At 50.3% G+C, this 13,288-nt stretch overlaps 4 protein-coding genes across 4 annotated transcripts; 2 read left to right on the top strand and 2 right to left on the bottom strand.

Annotated features, from left to right (window-relative positions):
• Nucleotides 1-1,965, bottom strand: F4807DRAFT_273974 (methyltransferase-domain-containing protein). Its single transcript, XM_047994604.1, has one exon. The coding sequence runs from the start codon at nucleotides 1,771-1,773 to the stop codon at nucleotides 256-258; it is 1,518 nt and encodes a 505-aa protein (XP_047850264.1). The 5' UTR covers nucleotides 1,774-1,965; the 3' UTR covers nucleotides 1-255.
• A 4,173-nt stretch (nucleotides 1,966-6,138) lies between these two features.
• Nucleotides 6,139-8,468, top strand: F4807DRAFT_453851 (uncharacterized protein; the record flags this gene model as incomplete). Its single annotated transcript, XM_048000511.1, has 5 exons — nucleotides 6,139-6,475; nucleotides 6,526-7,162; nucleotides 7,217-7,279; nucleotides 7,338-7,983; nucleotides 8,112-8,468. 5 exons carry the CDS (start codon nucleotides 6,139-6,141, stop codon nucleotides 8,466-8,468), a joined length of 2,040 nt encoding a protein of 679 aa, XP_047850265.1.
• A 93-nt stretch (nucleotides 8,469-8,561) lies between these two features.
• Nucleotides 8,562-10,025, bottom strand: F4807DRAFT_470936 (proteasome component PUP2; the record flags this gene model as incomplete). Its single annotated transcript, XM_048002866.1, has 3 exons — nucleotides 8,562-9,211; nucleotides 9,290-9,815; nucleotides 9,943-10,025. 3 exons carry the CDS (start codon nucleotides 10,023-10,025, stop codon nucleotides 9,038-9,040), a joined length of 783 nt encoding a protein of 260 aa, XP_047850266.1. The 3' UTR covers nucleotides 8,562-9,037.
• A 1,634-nt stretch (nucleotides 10,026-11,659) lies between these two features.
• Nucleotides 11,660-13,274, top strand: F4807DRAFT_464428 (uncharacterized protein; the record flags this gene model as incomplete). The annotated part of the gene is made up of 2 exons (XM_048002121.1): nucleotides 11,660-12,398; nucleotides 12,460-13,274. 2 exons carry the CDS (start codon nucleotides 11,660-11,662, stop codon nucleotides 13,272-13,274), a joined length of 1,554 nt encoding a protein of 517 aa, XP_047850267.1.
• Between the last annotated feature and the right edge of the window lie 14 nt (nucleotides 13,275-13,288).

The raw sequence follows: 13,288 nt of genomic DNA on the forward strand, positions 1-13,288 counted from the left end.
CCCTGGCAACATGGCGGGGTTAGGTGTGGGTTCTCACCACTCGATATTAGTTAGTAGATGGCGCTCTATAGGAAACTGGCAGGAATTTTGCATGCGGCCCGCAGGGCTTTAGAACAGGTCGCCGAACACGACATCATTGGCCTAAACTCGAGCAGATACTCCTGGGTTCCCCTAATTAAAGCTATTGCAGGCTAGATATATTCACATGACGTGGGAAGGTGAAGGATATCTGGTATGGATAACAGATTAGCTTGCCTATCGCAGCTTATAGACACAGGGCTTCAGAATAGAGCTCTCTTCCGGCTTAGCCTGATCTTCTTTCATATCGATGAACTTGACCCCGTTCTTCTTCGGGCCAACTCCCCGACTGGGCTCCTTTAACGTAGCAACCCCCTTTCCAACGGTCGGCGACGCCGCCTTGATAAAATGCATCTTGACAAACATCTTGTTCTTCAGGTCAACTGCGCCCTGCAAGACAAACCCCCTTTTCCGTAGAGCTTCGACGAACGCCGAGACATCCGTCTCATCTCTCTTGTCATCCGCGCCGTCGACCTCAATAGCCAACTCCGCCTCATCCTCCTCTCCGTCCGCGCCCTCCGCATCCCTTCCCTTAGGCTTCTTCCCGTTAACCTTCCTCCTATTCCCGACGCTATGCTCGACGGGCGCGCCGGCCGCCTTCTTCTTGCCCTTGGCGCCGCCGCCGACCTGTCCGAACCGGCTCTTGATCTCGGCGACCCACAGCTCGCCCTTCCAGCGCAGGACGCGGTAGGCCTCCTCGACGAAGTCGAGCCAGTTGGTGCCCATGAGCGCGAGGCAGAAGACGACGACGTCGACGGCGCCGTCGGGCAGCGGCAGGTTCGCGACGTCGGCTTTCGTCACGAGCGGGCTGCTGGTGCTCTGCAGGTCGTAGCTCAGCAGCGTGAGACGCAGTTTCTTGGCCGAGGACTGCAGGGCCGCGGCTAGCTTCGCGTCGCCGCAGCCTAGGTCCGCGATCGTGCAGGTGCCGTTGGTGCGCGGGAGCGGGGCGACGTTGCTGGAGCTTTGGGGCGGCGGTGCCGAGGGCCCGTGTCGCGACCGGTGGGGGGGCTTCTGGCTGCCGCGTAGCTGGATGTCCTTGATATACCCGTCTACCGGGTTCTCGGGCCAGACCTCGACTTGCCGCCGGAAGCCCTCGTGGTACTCCTGGAACATCTCGGGCGAGTCCTGGAACAGTTTAAACGACTCCTCTGATGGCTTCGTGTACAAAGTCTCGTTGAGATGGCGGAACCGGGCGGACACGAGTTTCTCTCTCATCGCGGCTTGCATGGGCGTCAGCTTCGGCGCTTCCGGAGGAGCAGAGGCCTGGGTTGCTTGGACTGTTGCTTCATTTTCTTTGCGATCCTTGGATTTCTTCTTTTTCTTTTCCTTTACCTCCCTGCCCGTTATGGCATCATTGCTGGTCTCAACAGATTCACTGTTACCCACAGCTTTCTGAGCTTCTTCCTGCAGCTTCAATTTCTTCAACTTCTTTTTCTCCTTCAGAGTTAGTTTCCGTGGGCGCTCTGTAGGTCCACCCTCACCACCGTGATCTTTATCAGATTTAGCCTTCTTTCCTGATCGTCCTTCAATGACCCGTTCCCAAAGATCTGCAACATTGGATGACGTGACATTAGGTCCAGATGGCCTCTTGCGCTTCTTGGAATCTGTAGATTCATCCGGGGTCGCCTTAGGAACTACCGCGGTCTCTGATTTGAGATTGTCCGCGGACACGGCCCAACCTGGTACCGCAAACATATCTAATCAAACTTATGAGCCCAATAACTTAGCTTCACGGTCCGAATTTCGCTTGACGGCCAAATCTCGATGTGTTGATGTTGAGGAATGAGCTTTGATAAGCTTAGGGTCAATCCAAGTTGAAAAGAAGGTCGATGTTGAAACTTTTTTGCAGGGATTAACAGAGAAGTGGGTATGTCGATACGGACGTACCTGCCCCACCATAGAAGCTAAGAAACTCTAAATGCCACCGTCACGTGAACTATATCAATTACTGAAGCAGAAGGTTCGATTTCAAGGATCTCTCTTCAATTTCTTCCAATGAATACATGCTCAAATTCGTGTTTTCATATATGATCCCAGTTTACCTATCTAAATATATCTTGCTAATACTGGGGATCGATTGAATCTATTGGAGCACTCTCTTATACCATCTTCGGCCCGGAATAGCTTCGTTTCACGAGCCCAACAAGATATGAAGTTATCAAACCTTCTATACCAAACCTCCCGAACCCTTCCTTGTTTGATGACAATCATGTCTCATAATCTTACCTCTTGACCGCGGGTTCCCACATGATTGTCAGTCGCTTACTAACTGCTATAGAACAACATGTCATTCATATTCTATTCAACAATTGATCTCAACGGAGCTGCTTCGTGGTTTTCTCATACGGCTAATGGTTTTAGGCTTATAGTACACTACATGAGCAGAACCCCACATGAGGCTGCAAACTATATGAAACAACTAGGTCATGGTCATGGAGTGGGATGACAAGCAGGATGAAGATTGTCCTGAAGAAGTCCCAGTAGGACCGGCCAGTCTCCGAGAAGGGAAGCCTGGGGGTCTCTACGTAGGATCGACGGTGGCACGGCGGCTGGCCGTATGCGAGCGGGCCTTTTGGTGTCGATATCAGTTGACTAAGACTGCTAAGACCACCTAAGGACTGCTATGGTTACTGCCTGGACGGCAATATCGTAGCCTCTTGCAGTTCCTTCATCCTTGCAGTACCACATGGATACTTTTGCGCAACCGCTCCAGTCTACGCAGATTTCCAGCCAAAGGGTTCATGTCACTACCCGTCTCACCCATACTGACTTAATCATCGCCACAACGGCTGGGGTTACTTCGCGATCGCTATAGTTCTATGACCTACCTACCTACCTAGGTAGGCAATTGACATGTCCTCCCTTCACCGAGAAGAGCATCCCGGCGCTGACGCTGGACTCTATCATCTGCGCCCATACGGAGTCACGGGATAAATATCCTGCGCTACGAAACACTGTTTCTATGCCGTGGCCATGGCGCCTCGGAAATTGCTGCTGTACTTAGGTATGAGCACAGTTTATCATCGTGGTCATGCCCGACTCCTACAGCCTGCATAAGTACCTAGGCCCCTAGGTCGCTATGCCATGCACGGCTGCGTCGACCGGCGGACCTGAGACTCACTCTCCCGAGACACGCGGGTACATTAGCTTCTACACGCATTCTTTACATCGCCTGCCTGTTGACACTCTATGATGTCGATCTCATTATCTCTTGCTCTTGAAGAACATCCACGACAAGTGTCGACTGGGTACGTCGAATTGACGACGTTGTGTCATGTGCTATGTGAAGTCGTGGAATGACGTACGAACAGGCGGCTCGAAGCCGCTGATCATACCTACATAAAATCTCCAGAAAAGGGAGGAAAGATGTCCAAGGAATCAGGTCTTCCTTCGTCCGTAAGCTCACTAGTCGGCTTGGTTCCTTCAGTGCCGCCCAAGGATCCTCATATCCACCTGAAGGCTCGTGATAAGAGAGGTCAAGACGTGTGCGCAGCTGGTCGCAGAAAAAGCAACCCGGGTTTACTCATGTTATGTGTGTCTGGGGATGCGAATCGATGACCAGCCAACGGAAAACAACCGGTGGGTAGGACAATTTGTCGTTACTGCAAAGGATGCGCGTTTCTGCGTAGCACAGGTGGACCGTATGAGCAATTGGCTCTCTCCGAGGTCAAATTTCCCAGCTTGCAGGAAATGGGGCCCCAACATCGTCGCGCATCATCAGATGTCGTACCTCGATCTACCGCAACTTGAGCGACTCTGGTCGTATGCAGCAGCTTCATTCATGGGACCTCCCTAGCTCGCCGCCGTGACCCCCCTACATTACCTACAGGCTCCAGGCCTAATACAATATGCCGCAAGGATACGGTATCCGGTTGCTACGGCAAATCTACCTTGCCACCTCTTTTTCCGTTATCATACTGCATATTTCGTCCTTCACGTGGAGTTGGTGGTAAGGTTCCTCGGCGTTGGTGGTGATGGGTGGGTAGTAATAGGGCGGATTGAGCTGCATATGGGAATCAGCTAAGGCTAGGTACCTAGCTCTTCCGGTTCAGGTGTCCGGCACCCCCTTTGTATACAAAAGAGGCCGTTCGCGTTTGTTTATGGCATGTACACAATTTAATTGTCGCGGGATCTTCCTTGTCTATTTTGCTGTGGCGGCTCTCAATTTCACTGCGCATATTCCCAAATTGGTCACCATCGACTGTGGCCTGAGCCCACATCTCCTCGTACCGGCTGTCGATGGCGTCCGGCTTTCGAAGCCTAGTGACGAATTTATTGCTGACGCCGGGTCTGGACCGATCGGCGCCAAAGCTGAACTAGCTCGAAGAAAACCAATGGCACTACAGCATTGAAGGATTGCTAAGCCCAGCCTGCCCAGCAAGTTTGCCCAGCTACGCCGAGATCTCAATACTGCCCACTGTGCCGTATCCTTGCTACCCTTGCTACCGCTCGTCTGACTGTTCTCTCATTGGTAACAGCCAGCTGAACCCCACCAATTCCCACCACTTGTCCCGCGTCCAATGTCCAGTGTCCCCGTGCGTACCTAGGTATGTACGACCATCTACATTACATATTGGGACATCCGCTGAATTGAAAGACCCCTAGGTCTAGAAAACTGCCGTCTTCAAATTCGCAATTACCCCGTCGCACCCCGTCCTACTTCTAGAGGGTTGAGTGCCTCAATTGCCCACGCCAGCGAGCAAGCATATTCCGGCCCTATTTCGTTACGCCAGATGTTTCACGGAACGATATAAGCTATATCCTACAAGCAGGTCGTGTCATTAATCTCTTCATCGTGTATTCCTACCACCAGTGTCTATTATCCAGCATTTGCCTCGAATACTCCATCTTGTTAGCCAGTCGGGACTTCGGAGACTTATCTCATACCGTAATTGCTTTCCGGACTCGACCATTAGATAGACTGAACGTTGTGGGCTACTATCATAGTTTTTTGTTCGTGTTGAGGACCCATCCATTCGCTAGATTGGGAGGACTACCCGCGAGCATGTCCAGCGCCATTCTGTAGTCGGTACTTTCTTAGCCCCAGATCGGGCCTATCGTCTATATACCATGTGACGGGTTAACGCTTTTAAACGGCTAGATTGCAAGACAATAATTTTACTATCCAGAGACTGAATTAGGTGGTATACCTAACGACGATCGTTCTTTTGAAATGGATTCGACAGATGAGGCGTCTCGGGACGCGTCTTCGAAATCTCAGCCTCCCCGGCCGCCAACGCCAGAAGATAAGGACGACGACAATCCGGCGTCTAAGAAACCGACTGTTCGGAAGCGAACGAAGACCGGTTGTCTCAGTACGTGGTAACTCATATAATCTCCCCATCCATCCAGCTTCCCGCCCGTGTTCTATGAGCGGAACTGACTCATTCCTATTAAGCTTGTCGAAAGCGCCGAATAAAATGTGATGAGGGAAGGCCAACTTGTAACAACTGCTTGAAGTCGAAGCGACAATGTGAAGGATATAGTCAACGGGTCGTCTTTAAAGACCCTCTCGGCGCATTCGCCAATGCCCCTTTTGGTCCGATACATTATCCGGCGCCTTCTCCTCAGGCGTTGGTAAGAGAGCAACAATTATCGGCAGCGCAGCAAAGGTCTTCGTCGCAGTCTTTGCAGATAATCGCCCCTAAACCTCCACCTGTAGGATATCATCAGCTTTCTGGTGCTCAATTCAGCCATGGATATCCCGGCCAAGCAGGGCAAACCTCGCCCCCTCCTTTGAACTTCGATCCGAACGCATTCGGGCCTCAACCTGCACCATCGAAGTACACCTTCATTTCGCCAGCGACTGTCGATGCGTTCTCACAACATCAATGGAGGCAAGAACAACCTGCGAATTTTGGCCAATTTTCACCTGTTGCTCCTGAGAATCTTGGCCATAATGTCTCTCATATTCCACCGCAGCAACACCACCAACAACAGCAACAGCTAGGCAGCTCTCAGCTCGACAAAGGCAAGGCTCGCGCCGAACCCGAAGATACTATCCAGGTTCCAGTGCCAGAACTCGAGGAATGGGAATATCCTGTCTCGGATGATGAGTCCATGGTGGAGTCGGATGATATGCCGATTGGTGAGCGGCGCACCTCACTCGACTTCAACGAAATGGGAGTTGTTGCTTTCCAAAGACTCGATCAGCCTTATGACATGTTCGGCACCCAAACAAGAACATTCTCCGCCTTTGCCCCTGAGAGTCTCCTCGCAACATATGAGCCTTCGCCGGCTAACTCGCCTTTGAACGACAAACGAATAGCTGCAGTGTTCTGGCACTTTATAAACGTAACCGGACCTAGTATCTCCCTTTACGAAAGACATCCTTTCGACCCAACACCCCTTTTCCAAGGAACGCCAATACCGAAAGCACGCCAGCATATTTGGACCTGTAAGTTGCTCGCTTTCATCTGTGCCTGTAATCTATGCTCACATACCCAGACACATTTCCGATTTTAGCTTTGACTCACCCAGCTCTTCTTCACGCGATTCTCGCCATCGCAAGTTTGCAGATTGCGAAACTCCAATCCGTACCGCCTACAGCGTCTCTGAAGCACTACCACCTAGCTCTGAGAAGGATTGCGCGAAACGTTAGCCGGCCAAATAGGCGAGCCCAACCTTCGAACCTGGCGGCAACGCTAGTGCTATCATTTTACGAGGTGTGGAATTCCGACCACGATAAATGGAGTAGGCATCTGCTAGGGGCGCGTCTGTTATTTAAAGAAATACCATTAGCCGAAATGACACGAAACATGATGGCAATCAAGCTTCAGATGAGGCTGCAAGAGATGCAACAATCTCCAATCGATGCGTTCGGAATGTTCCCAACGTATGAAGAAAACGGTCCTTTGCATAAAGACTGGGATCTAATCGATGTGCCTTTACTGAGCGCGATAACTGGTAGAGATATATCATATGATGAATTGGGGATGGTTCCAGAAGAACGAAGCCAATATCGAAGGTCAAGGGCTCAGTACACGGAAAAGGACATGGAGAGGTACCAACAAATGAGCGATCTCTACTGGTGGTACTGTAAGATGGACGTTTACCAAAGCATTCTTGGCGGAACTCGATTATTGTAAGTTCGCGTCATGTCGTGCACTTCAAGATATGACTGTGCTGACCAACGAAGCCTGGAGTATAACCAATGGACTCAATGTCCGCCGCGGGCCCCAATAGGGAGGCTTGACGCCATGTGAGCTTACGCATCGCACAAATTATATAATGATTTAGATAATCCTGACAATTACTAGATACGGCACGTACGATCATCTGATACTGCTACTCGGTCGCCTAGCAAGCTTCACGTCGAAAGACCTAACCCGCAAGCGCGAAGCATTCAAGGCGAACGGGCCAGGCCGCGGCGGTTCGCCGGGAATGTTTCCGGGCATGGTACCTCGCCACCCGGAGAGGGTGACGGTGCCGATGGGCTTCACCCCGCCGCGGGAGACGTCGCCCGGCGGCGACGAATCTCCCGAGAATATCGACCTCGACACTAGTACCGCCGAGGCATATCGCGAGTGGGAGGAGATCCGGCAGGCATTCGAGACTCTAAAGGGCCACTTCGGCCCCGAGTTCCAGCCCCTCGGCGCCGACATCTACCCCGCGAAAGCGACGCCATTCGGACTCGCCGCCCACTACAGAACATACTCTATCGCAGGTATCTGGATGAACTTTTACATGGGCCTTATCGTACTGCACCGCGCTCACCCGACTATGCCACCTATCGCCATGGTGGCCGCGGGCCTCTCGGCAAGGACTACGGCGAGTTATTGTATGGAGGTTGGACGCATCGCGGCGGGCTTAGAGGAGAATATCGAGCAGCTCTCAAACGTCAGCACGCTGATGGCAGCTGCGCTGATTGAGTGCTGTTTCCCGTTGTTCGTGGCGGGCATTCAGGTAAGTTCCCGCAAGATTGCGTTTAACAGACTACCTAAATTCGATCCGAATTACCTATTTGTCGCATTTATCCGTACTTACCTATATATATACACGTATTAACACGTAACTAACCACTACCATCGCAGTACCACGACGACTTCCAGCGACAGTGGACAATTCAGCGTCTCCACGACATCGCGCGGCTGACGGGGTGGCAGTCGGCGCGGCAAATCGCAGTCGGGTGCGAGTCGGCGTGGATCAAGGCCGCGCAGATGGGCCGCGGACCGCCATACGCGAGGTCTGTCAACCTGAACATCGATCCGCCCGGCTCGGTCTGGGTTCATGCCCGCCGCCTCGACAAGCGCATTGAAGAGATCGATCTTGACGAGTCTAAGATCGTCCTCGCGAAGGGCGAGAAGGCGTCTTATGCTATCGGATTGCTGGCCGTGGAGCACGACCTGGAGAGGCTGGATCTGGAGACTAGCGAGAGGAATGGACGGTAGGGTTCCCTTGGCGGTCTTATATACCACTTAGATACCTACCTAGGTAGGTATGTAGAAAGAGAAGATAGGGTGACGTTGAGGGGGATGGGAAATAGAGGGCGTGGAGATCTAGGAATAGGACACTACGTTTCATGATTGCACGGATTAGATACGGATGCGGAAATGGATATGGAAATGGAAATGGAAATGAAGACTACGTTGCAGGCGTTTGAGTTGAAATAAAAACACAGGTGCGTTGGATACCTCGCGTCGGAAAAAAAGGGGATACCTGTTCAGTACAAAAATAGTACCGTCGGATCCGGTTGGCACTTTTATATAAAAAAACCCACCCGCGCAGCTTTTTCAAACTTCAAAGAGTCAGAGTCAAAAGTTCAGAGGTCTTGATATCGGGATTAGTTCAGTAACAGTAGCAGGGGGGGGGCGAAATCTCTTGTTCTGCCCCCCATAGACACGTCTAATTGCGATCCATGCTTTTATATTTTCGGCCTACCGTACCCGGGATGCCAAAAAAAAAAACTCCTCGTAGTGAAGCAAGGTGTTATTTATTCCCCTAAGGTTGGTTGGTTCGCCTAATTTGCGGGTAGTCTCTCCACGACCTGGGCCATCTCTTCGTCCGTGTATATCCTGAAGCCCCGCTCCTTCGTCACGCTCGCCAGCTGCACGTTCTTGGAGTCCAGCTTCTCCTCCATCACTTGCTTCAGGGTCTTAAGGACCAGCGTTTCCGCATCCGCGATCGTGAGGGACTGGGAATGTGATTAGCAAGTTATACGCTACGTAAAACGTCAAATATTAAGATTGGATATAGAATATATATAATATACCTTGTGATACTCGTTCTGCAGCTCGGCCTGGGCGCCCTCGCTCCCGGAGCCGATGGCCTTGGCGTCGTAGCGGTAGAAGGTGCCGCTGGGCTCGGCGTGGTAGAGCTGGGGGCCGTCCTCGTCGTAGCCGGCGATGAGGAGGGCGACGCCGAAGGGGCGGCTCATGATGCTCTCCTCGCCGTTGGCGCTCTCGCCGAAGCGGAGGGCGAGGTCGCAGATGGCCTGGGTGCAGGACTCGACGCGCAGGTCCTCGTTGAAGTTGAAGGCGTGGCTCTGGCACTCGACGCGCGCGTGCTCGACCATGCTGCGCGCGTCCGCCTGCAGCCCGGACATCGCGCACCCGATGTGCCGGTCGATCTCGACGATCTTCTCGACGGACGAGGTCTCGAGGAGGGTCGACGTCACGCGCTTCTCGACGCCGAGGACCACGCCTTCTGATGTGGCGACACCGATGGCCGTCGAGCCTAGCTTGATGGCTTCGAGCGAGTATTCGACTTGGAAGAGCCGGCCTTCGGGGGAGAAGGTGCTGGGATAAGGGTTAGTAAGGGTGCCGGAAGGGCTAGAGCGGTAGGTGGCGTGGAGCGGAGCGGAGGGGAGAGGGAGCCGTACTTGATACCCCGATCTGGTCGTCGTTCGTCATGTTAGCTTAACACAGGTCGCAGATAACACCCAGCTTTGGAAGCTTTGAAGAGGGGTGGAGGGGGGATTTACCATATTCGGATCTTGACATAAACATCTTGACGGATTTCAGGAGGAAAGGGTATGCGTCTCGAAAAAATGGGTTACGAGGCCAGTGACGTCGAGAATTCTTATGTCGCGGGAGAGGAATGGGGAGTTGAAGTTGGGGGAAGCGGGAGGCTGAATATCTTAGGCGAAGAGGCTACGAAGCTTTGGAAGCTTCAAGGCTGCTACACCGTTTACGAAGCTCGGGTCTTGTTTGCACCAACCGGGGTTTGGGGCTAGGCGCGGACAGGGGGCTGGAAGCTTGGACCATTTACGTGTATGTACTTGGGTACGTGGAGATGCAAGGAATTCATATTATTATCGATAAGGTGGGTGGACTTATATCATACAAATTCCCTACTTGTGGTCAATGTCTACCGTTCATAAGTCAATAGTAACTTCCCATTTTTACTACATATCCCTAGGGCTGGCTATAAAGATGGGAGCCGCGACTCTCAGACATCAAGCTAGCATCTAAATGAGCTCGGGAAACAGTAGCTAACATGTTTTTCCAAGGGAAAGTTCAACAAGAAGCTCTTTATTCTACCTAAACTGCCTAGATATTCTCATTAGTCTTCTAACACTCAACCTTCCCTCCTCATTACAAGCCGTGCATCTGAAGCTAAAGACGAAAATAACATGAGAGTTTCTATATACCATCTCGAGGCAATTCCGAATGGCAACCAGTCATTTCTTCGGTCTGGGTACATTTTTACCAATTCCCCCTTTAGCTTTAGATTTCTCTAGCTTCCGTCGCTTGGTCTTTTGACTATTGGTGGAATCGTCTCCTTTGTCCTTCTGCTCTTCGCATCCATCTTCTGCTTTTACAACATGTTCCGTTTGACGATTTCCCTGAATACGATGTTTACATTTTGAGCAGATGACACCGTCAGAGGATTTAACCAACGGCGCAGGCCCCTCACAGAGGACAGGGAGGCCTGTAATTTTCGATATCTTTCCGCCGCATCTATATTTCATCAATTGTGTAGGATGTTCATAAATTGCAGAATAATATTGATAATTAGCACATGTGCATTTGGGCTTAGGACCAGGCGCACGCTTCCTCTTCTTGGAGTCAGCTTCCGTTTGGTTAGACTGGGATAAGTAAGAGTGTTCGTCCATCGCGGTATAAGCTGTCGAATAAGGCGCAGTTCTATATTCGACATTCATATTCTCATAATTCTAGCAATGATATATATGTATATATATATATTCTGCCATAGTTATTATATTACTTGTTTCTCCCCTGATAATCTGTTATTATACGTCATCTTCCAGCCGTATAATATCTGTTTCTGGAATATCTGAAACTGTTCAGTAAATTGCATCTAATTTCTCATATTTCAACATCATAGCAAGACTATAAAGTGAGATTGTCTCAAGTACAACCTCAGGTACCTCTAAGAACGCCCGGAATTAGAAAGGCTTTGCATGACGTTCTGAGTTGGCAGATATAACATAAAGAAAGTTACTTAGAACACCTCTTTGTCTGCGATAGTAATGTTTTATAAATAACACATCCTTAAAATTTCTCGCTAATGATTTGTATAATGTACAGCTAGCTTTAGATTTTTCATCAATTTCATTTCACTCAAATACTTTCTGTCATATTATATCCAAATCGTTGTCGGGAGTATATTATTCATCATGATCGACCCGGAACAGACATTCATGAGAATCTCGGAGTGTGATCATGAGTACGACTACCTCGGCGATGAAGACCACCGCAAGAAATATGCAGGAATGGTCACAATGACTTTGCTTTTATCAGATCGCCGCCGTGAGATTTTTGTCACGGCTCCAGCAGAGTTTCTCACGGATGAAGCGAATGCGAAAAACGTATTCTTGAAAAAGCTATACAAACTTCTTCCAAGCCTCTCAGCCGAAGCTATCATGCTCCGTATGGACGCTGACGGTCTGTTGGAAGAGGTCACTTCAAACCTAGCAGCAGTAGACTCCCTAAGAGAAACAAGCGATATAAAGACACTTGCAGATATGCCAAAGCCACTCCTTTCCGATACTCCGTTTTCTAGCTGGCCTACACTTCGGCATACGCAATTGATCGAATTGGACCGGTTCACGCCCAATGTTGACCTTGTGAAGCTAAAAGCTGATCAGCCCGATGCTCCTTTGGTCGTTAAATACATACTTGAGGATTATCAAATGAGATGGATCTGGCATGAGATGAATGTGCTGAAGACGATTCAGCCTCACCCCTCTATAGTCCCCCTTGACCGTGTTGTATTAGATGACAAGAGTCACATCATTGGCATGACCACCAAGTTCATCAAAGGAGGCAGTGTTTTGTCGAAGAAAGATCGGACATTTAAGCTCAAGTGGCTTAAGCAGCTTACCGAGGTTCTGGATTTTCTTCACCTTGACCAAGGTACAACTCCAGTGTGGCTAGAATGACGTTTATTCATATGCAAATACTAATTGGTCGCTAGGAATCGTACATACCGACCTTAAGCTGGACAACATGTTAATCGACGAAGATTCTGATAGACTTTTACTATGCGACTTCGAGAGAGCGCGGGCGATTTCAGGGAACGGGATGGAAGATGATTTGTTTCTCGTTGTTTGGAATTTATACTCAGTAGTCACGCAAGACTACGAGGCTTTAAACAAAAGATTTTGGGACACATGGTTGGAGGGTGAAGTTGACTATGATTCCGAGGTACTTGAACGAATGCCCACTTGGCCAGTCAAGGCAAAGCTGGATTGCGACTTGACGGAATTTCGAGAGTACCTCGATGGATGGCTCAAAAAGCGCAGAGAAACCTTGGACAGTACTAAAGCGAAGAACCAAATTCTTATGGAGTGGGAAGATGAACATTATGTTCCACGGATGCCGCATCTCGTGCATATCCCGTTGGATCCTGCTATGACTCAAGACCGTTGCTTGTCAAAAGGAATCAACATTGCCTGGGAAAGGCCGCCTTACGAGGTGGCGTACCCAGATAGAGTACCTAAAAAGGAGAAAACCGAGTCAAAGCTCTCCTACTTAGAACAGATAAAGATAGTACCCCAGGTGAATACAACTAGCGAAGTCGAAGCGTCTAATGTCCCTGTTGAGCAAGAACAGGATAAGAAGAGGAAGATATCAAGCTCAGTAGAGGATGAGCCATTTACAAAGAAGTCGAAGACTTCGAAGATTGAAGGTGGAGATAAGAAGAAGGAAGGCAAAGAAAAAGGCAAAGGCAAAGGCAAAGGCAAAGGGAAGGGGAAGGGGAAGGGAAAGGGAAAGGGGAAGGAGAAATAGATATTTTGGGGGGA

Source organism: Annulohypoxylon truncatum (genome assembly GCF_022578515.1).
Source record: "Annulohypoxylon truncatum strain CBS 140777 unplaced genomic scaffold F4807scaffold_40, whole genome shotgun sequence".
NCBI lineage: Eukaryota > Fungi > Ascomycota > Sordariomycetes > Xylariales > Hypoxylaceae > Annulohypoxylon > Annulohypoxylon truncatum.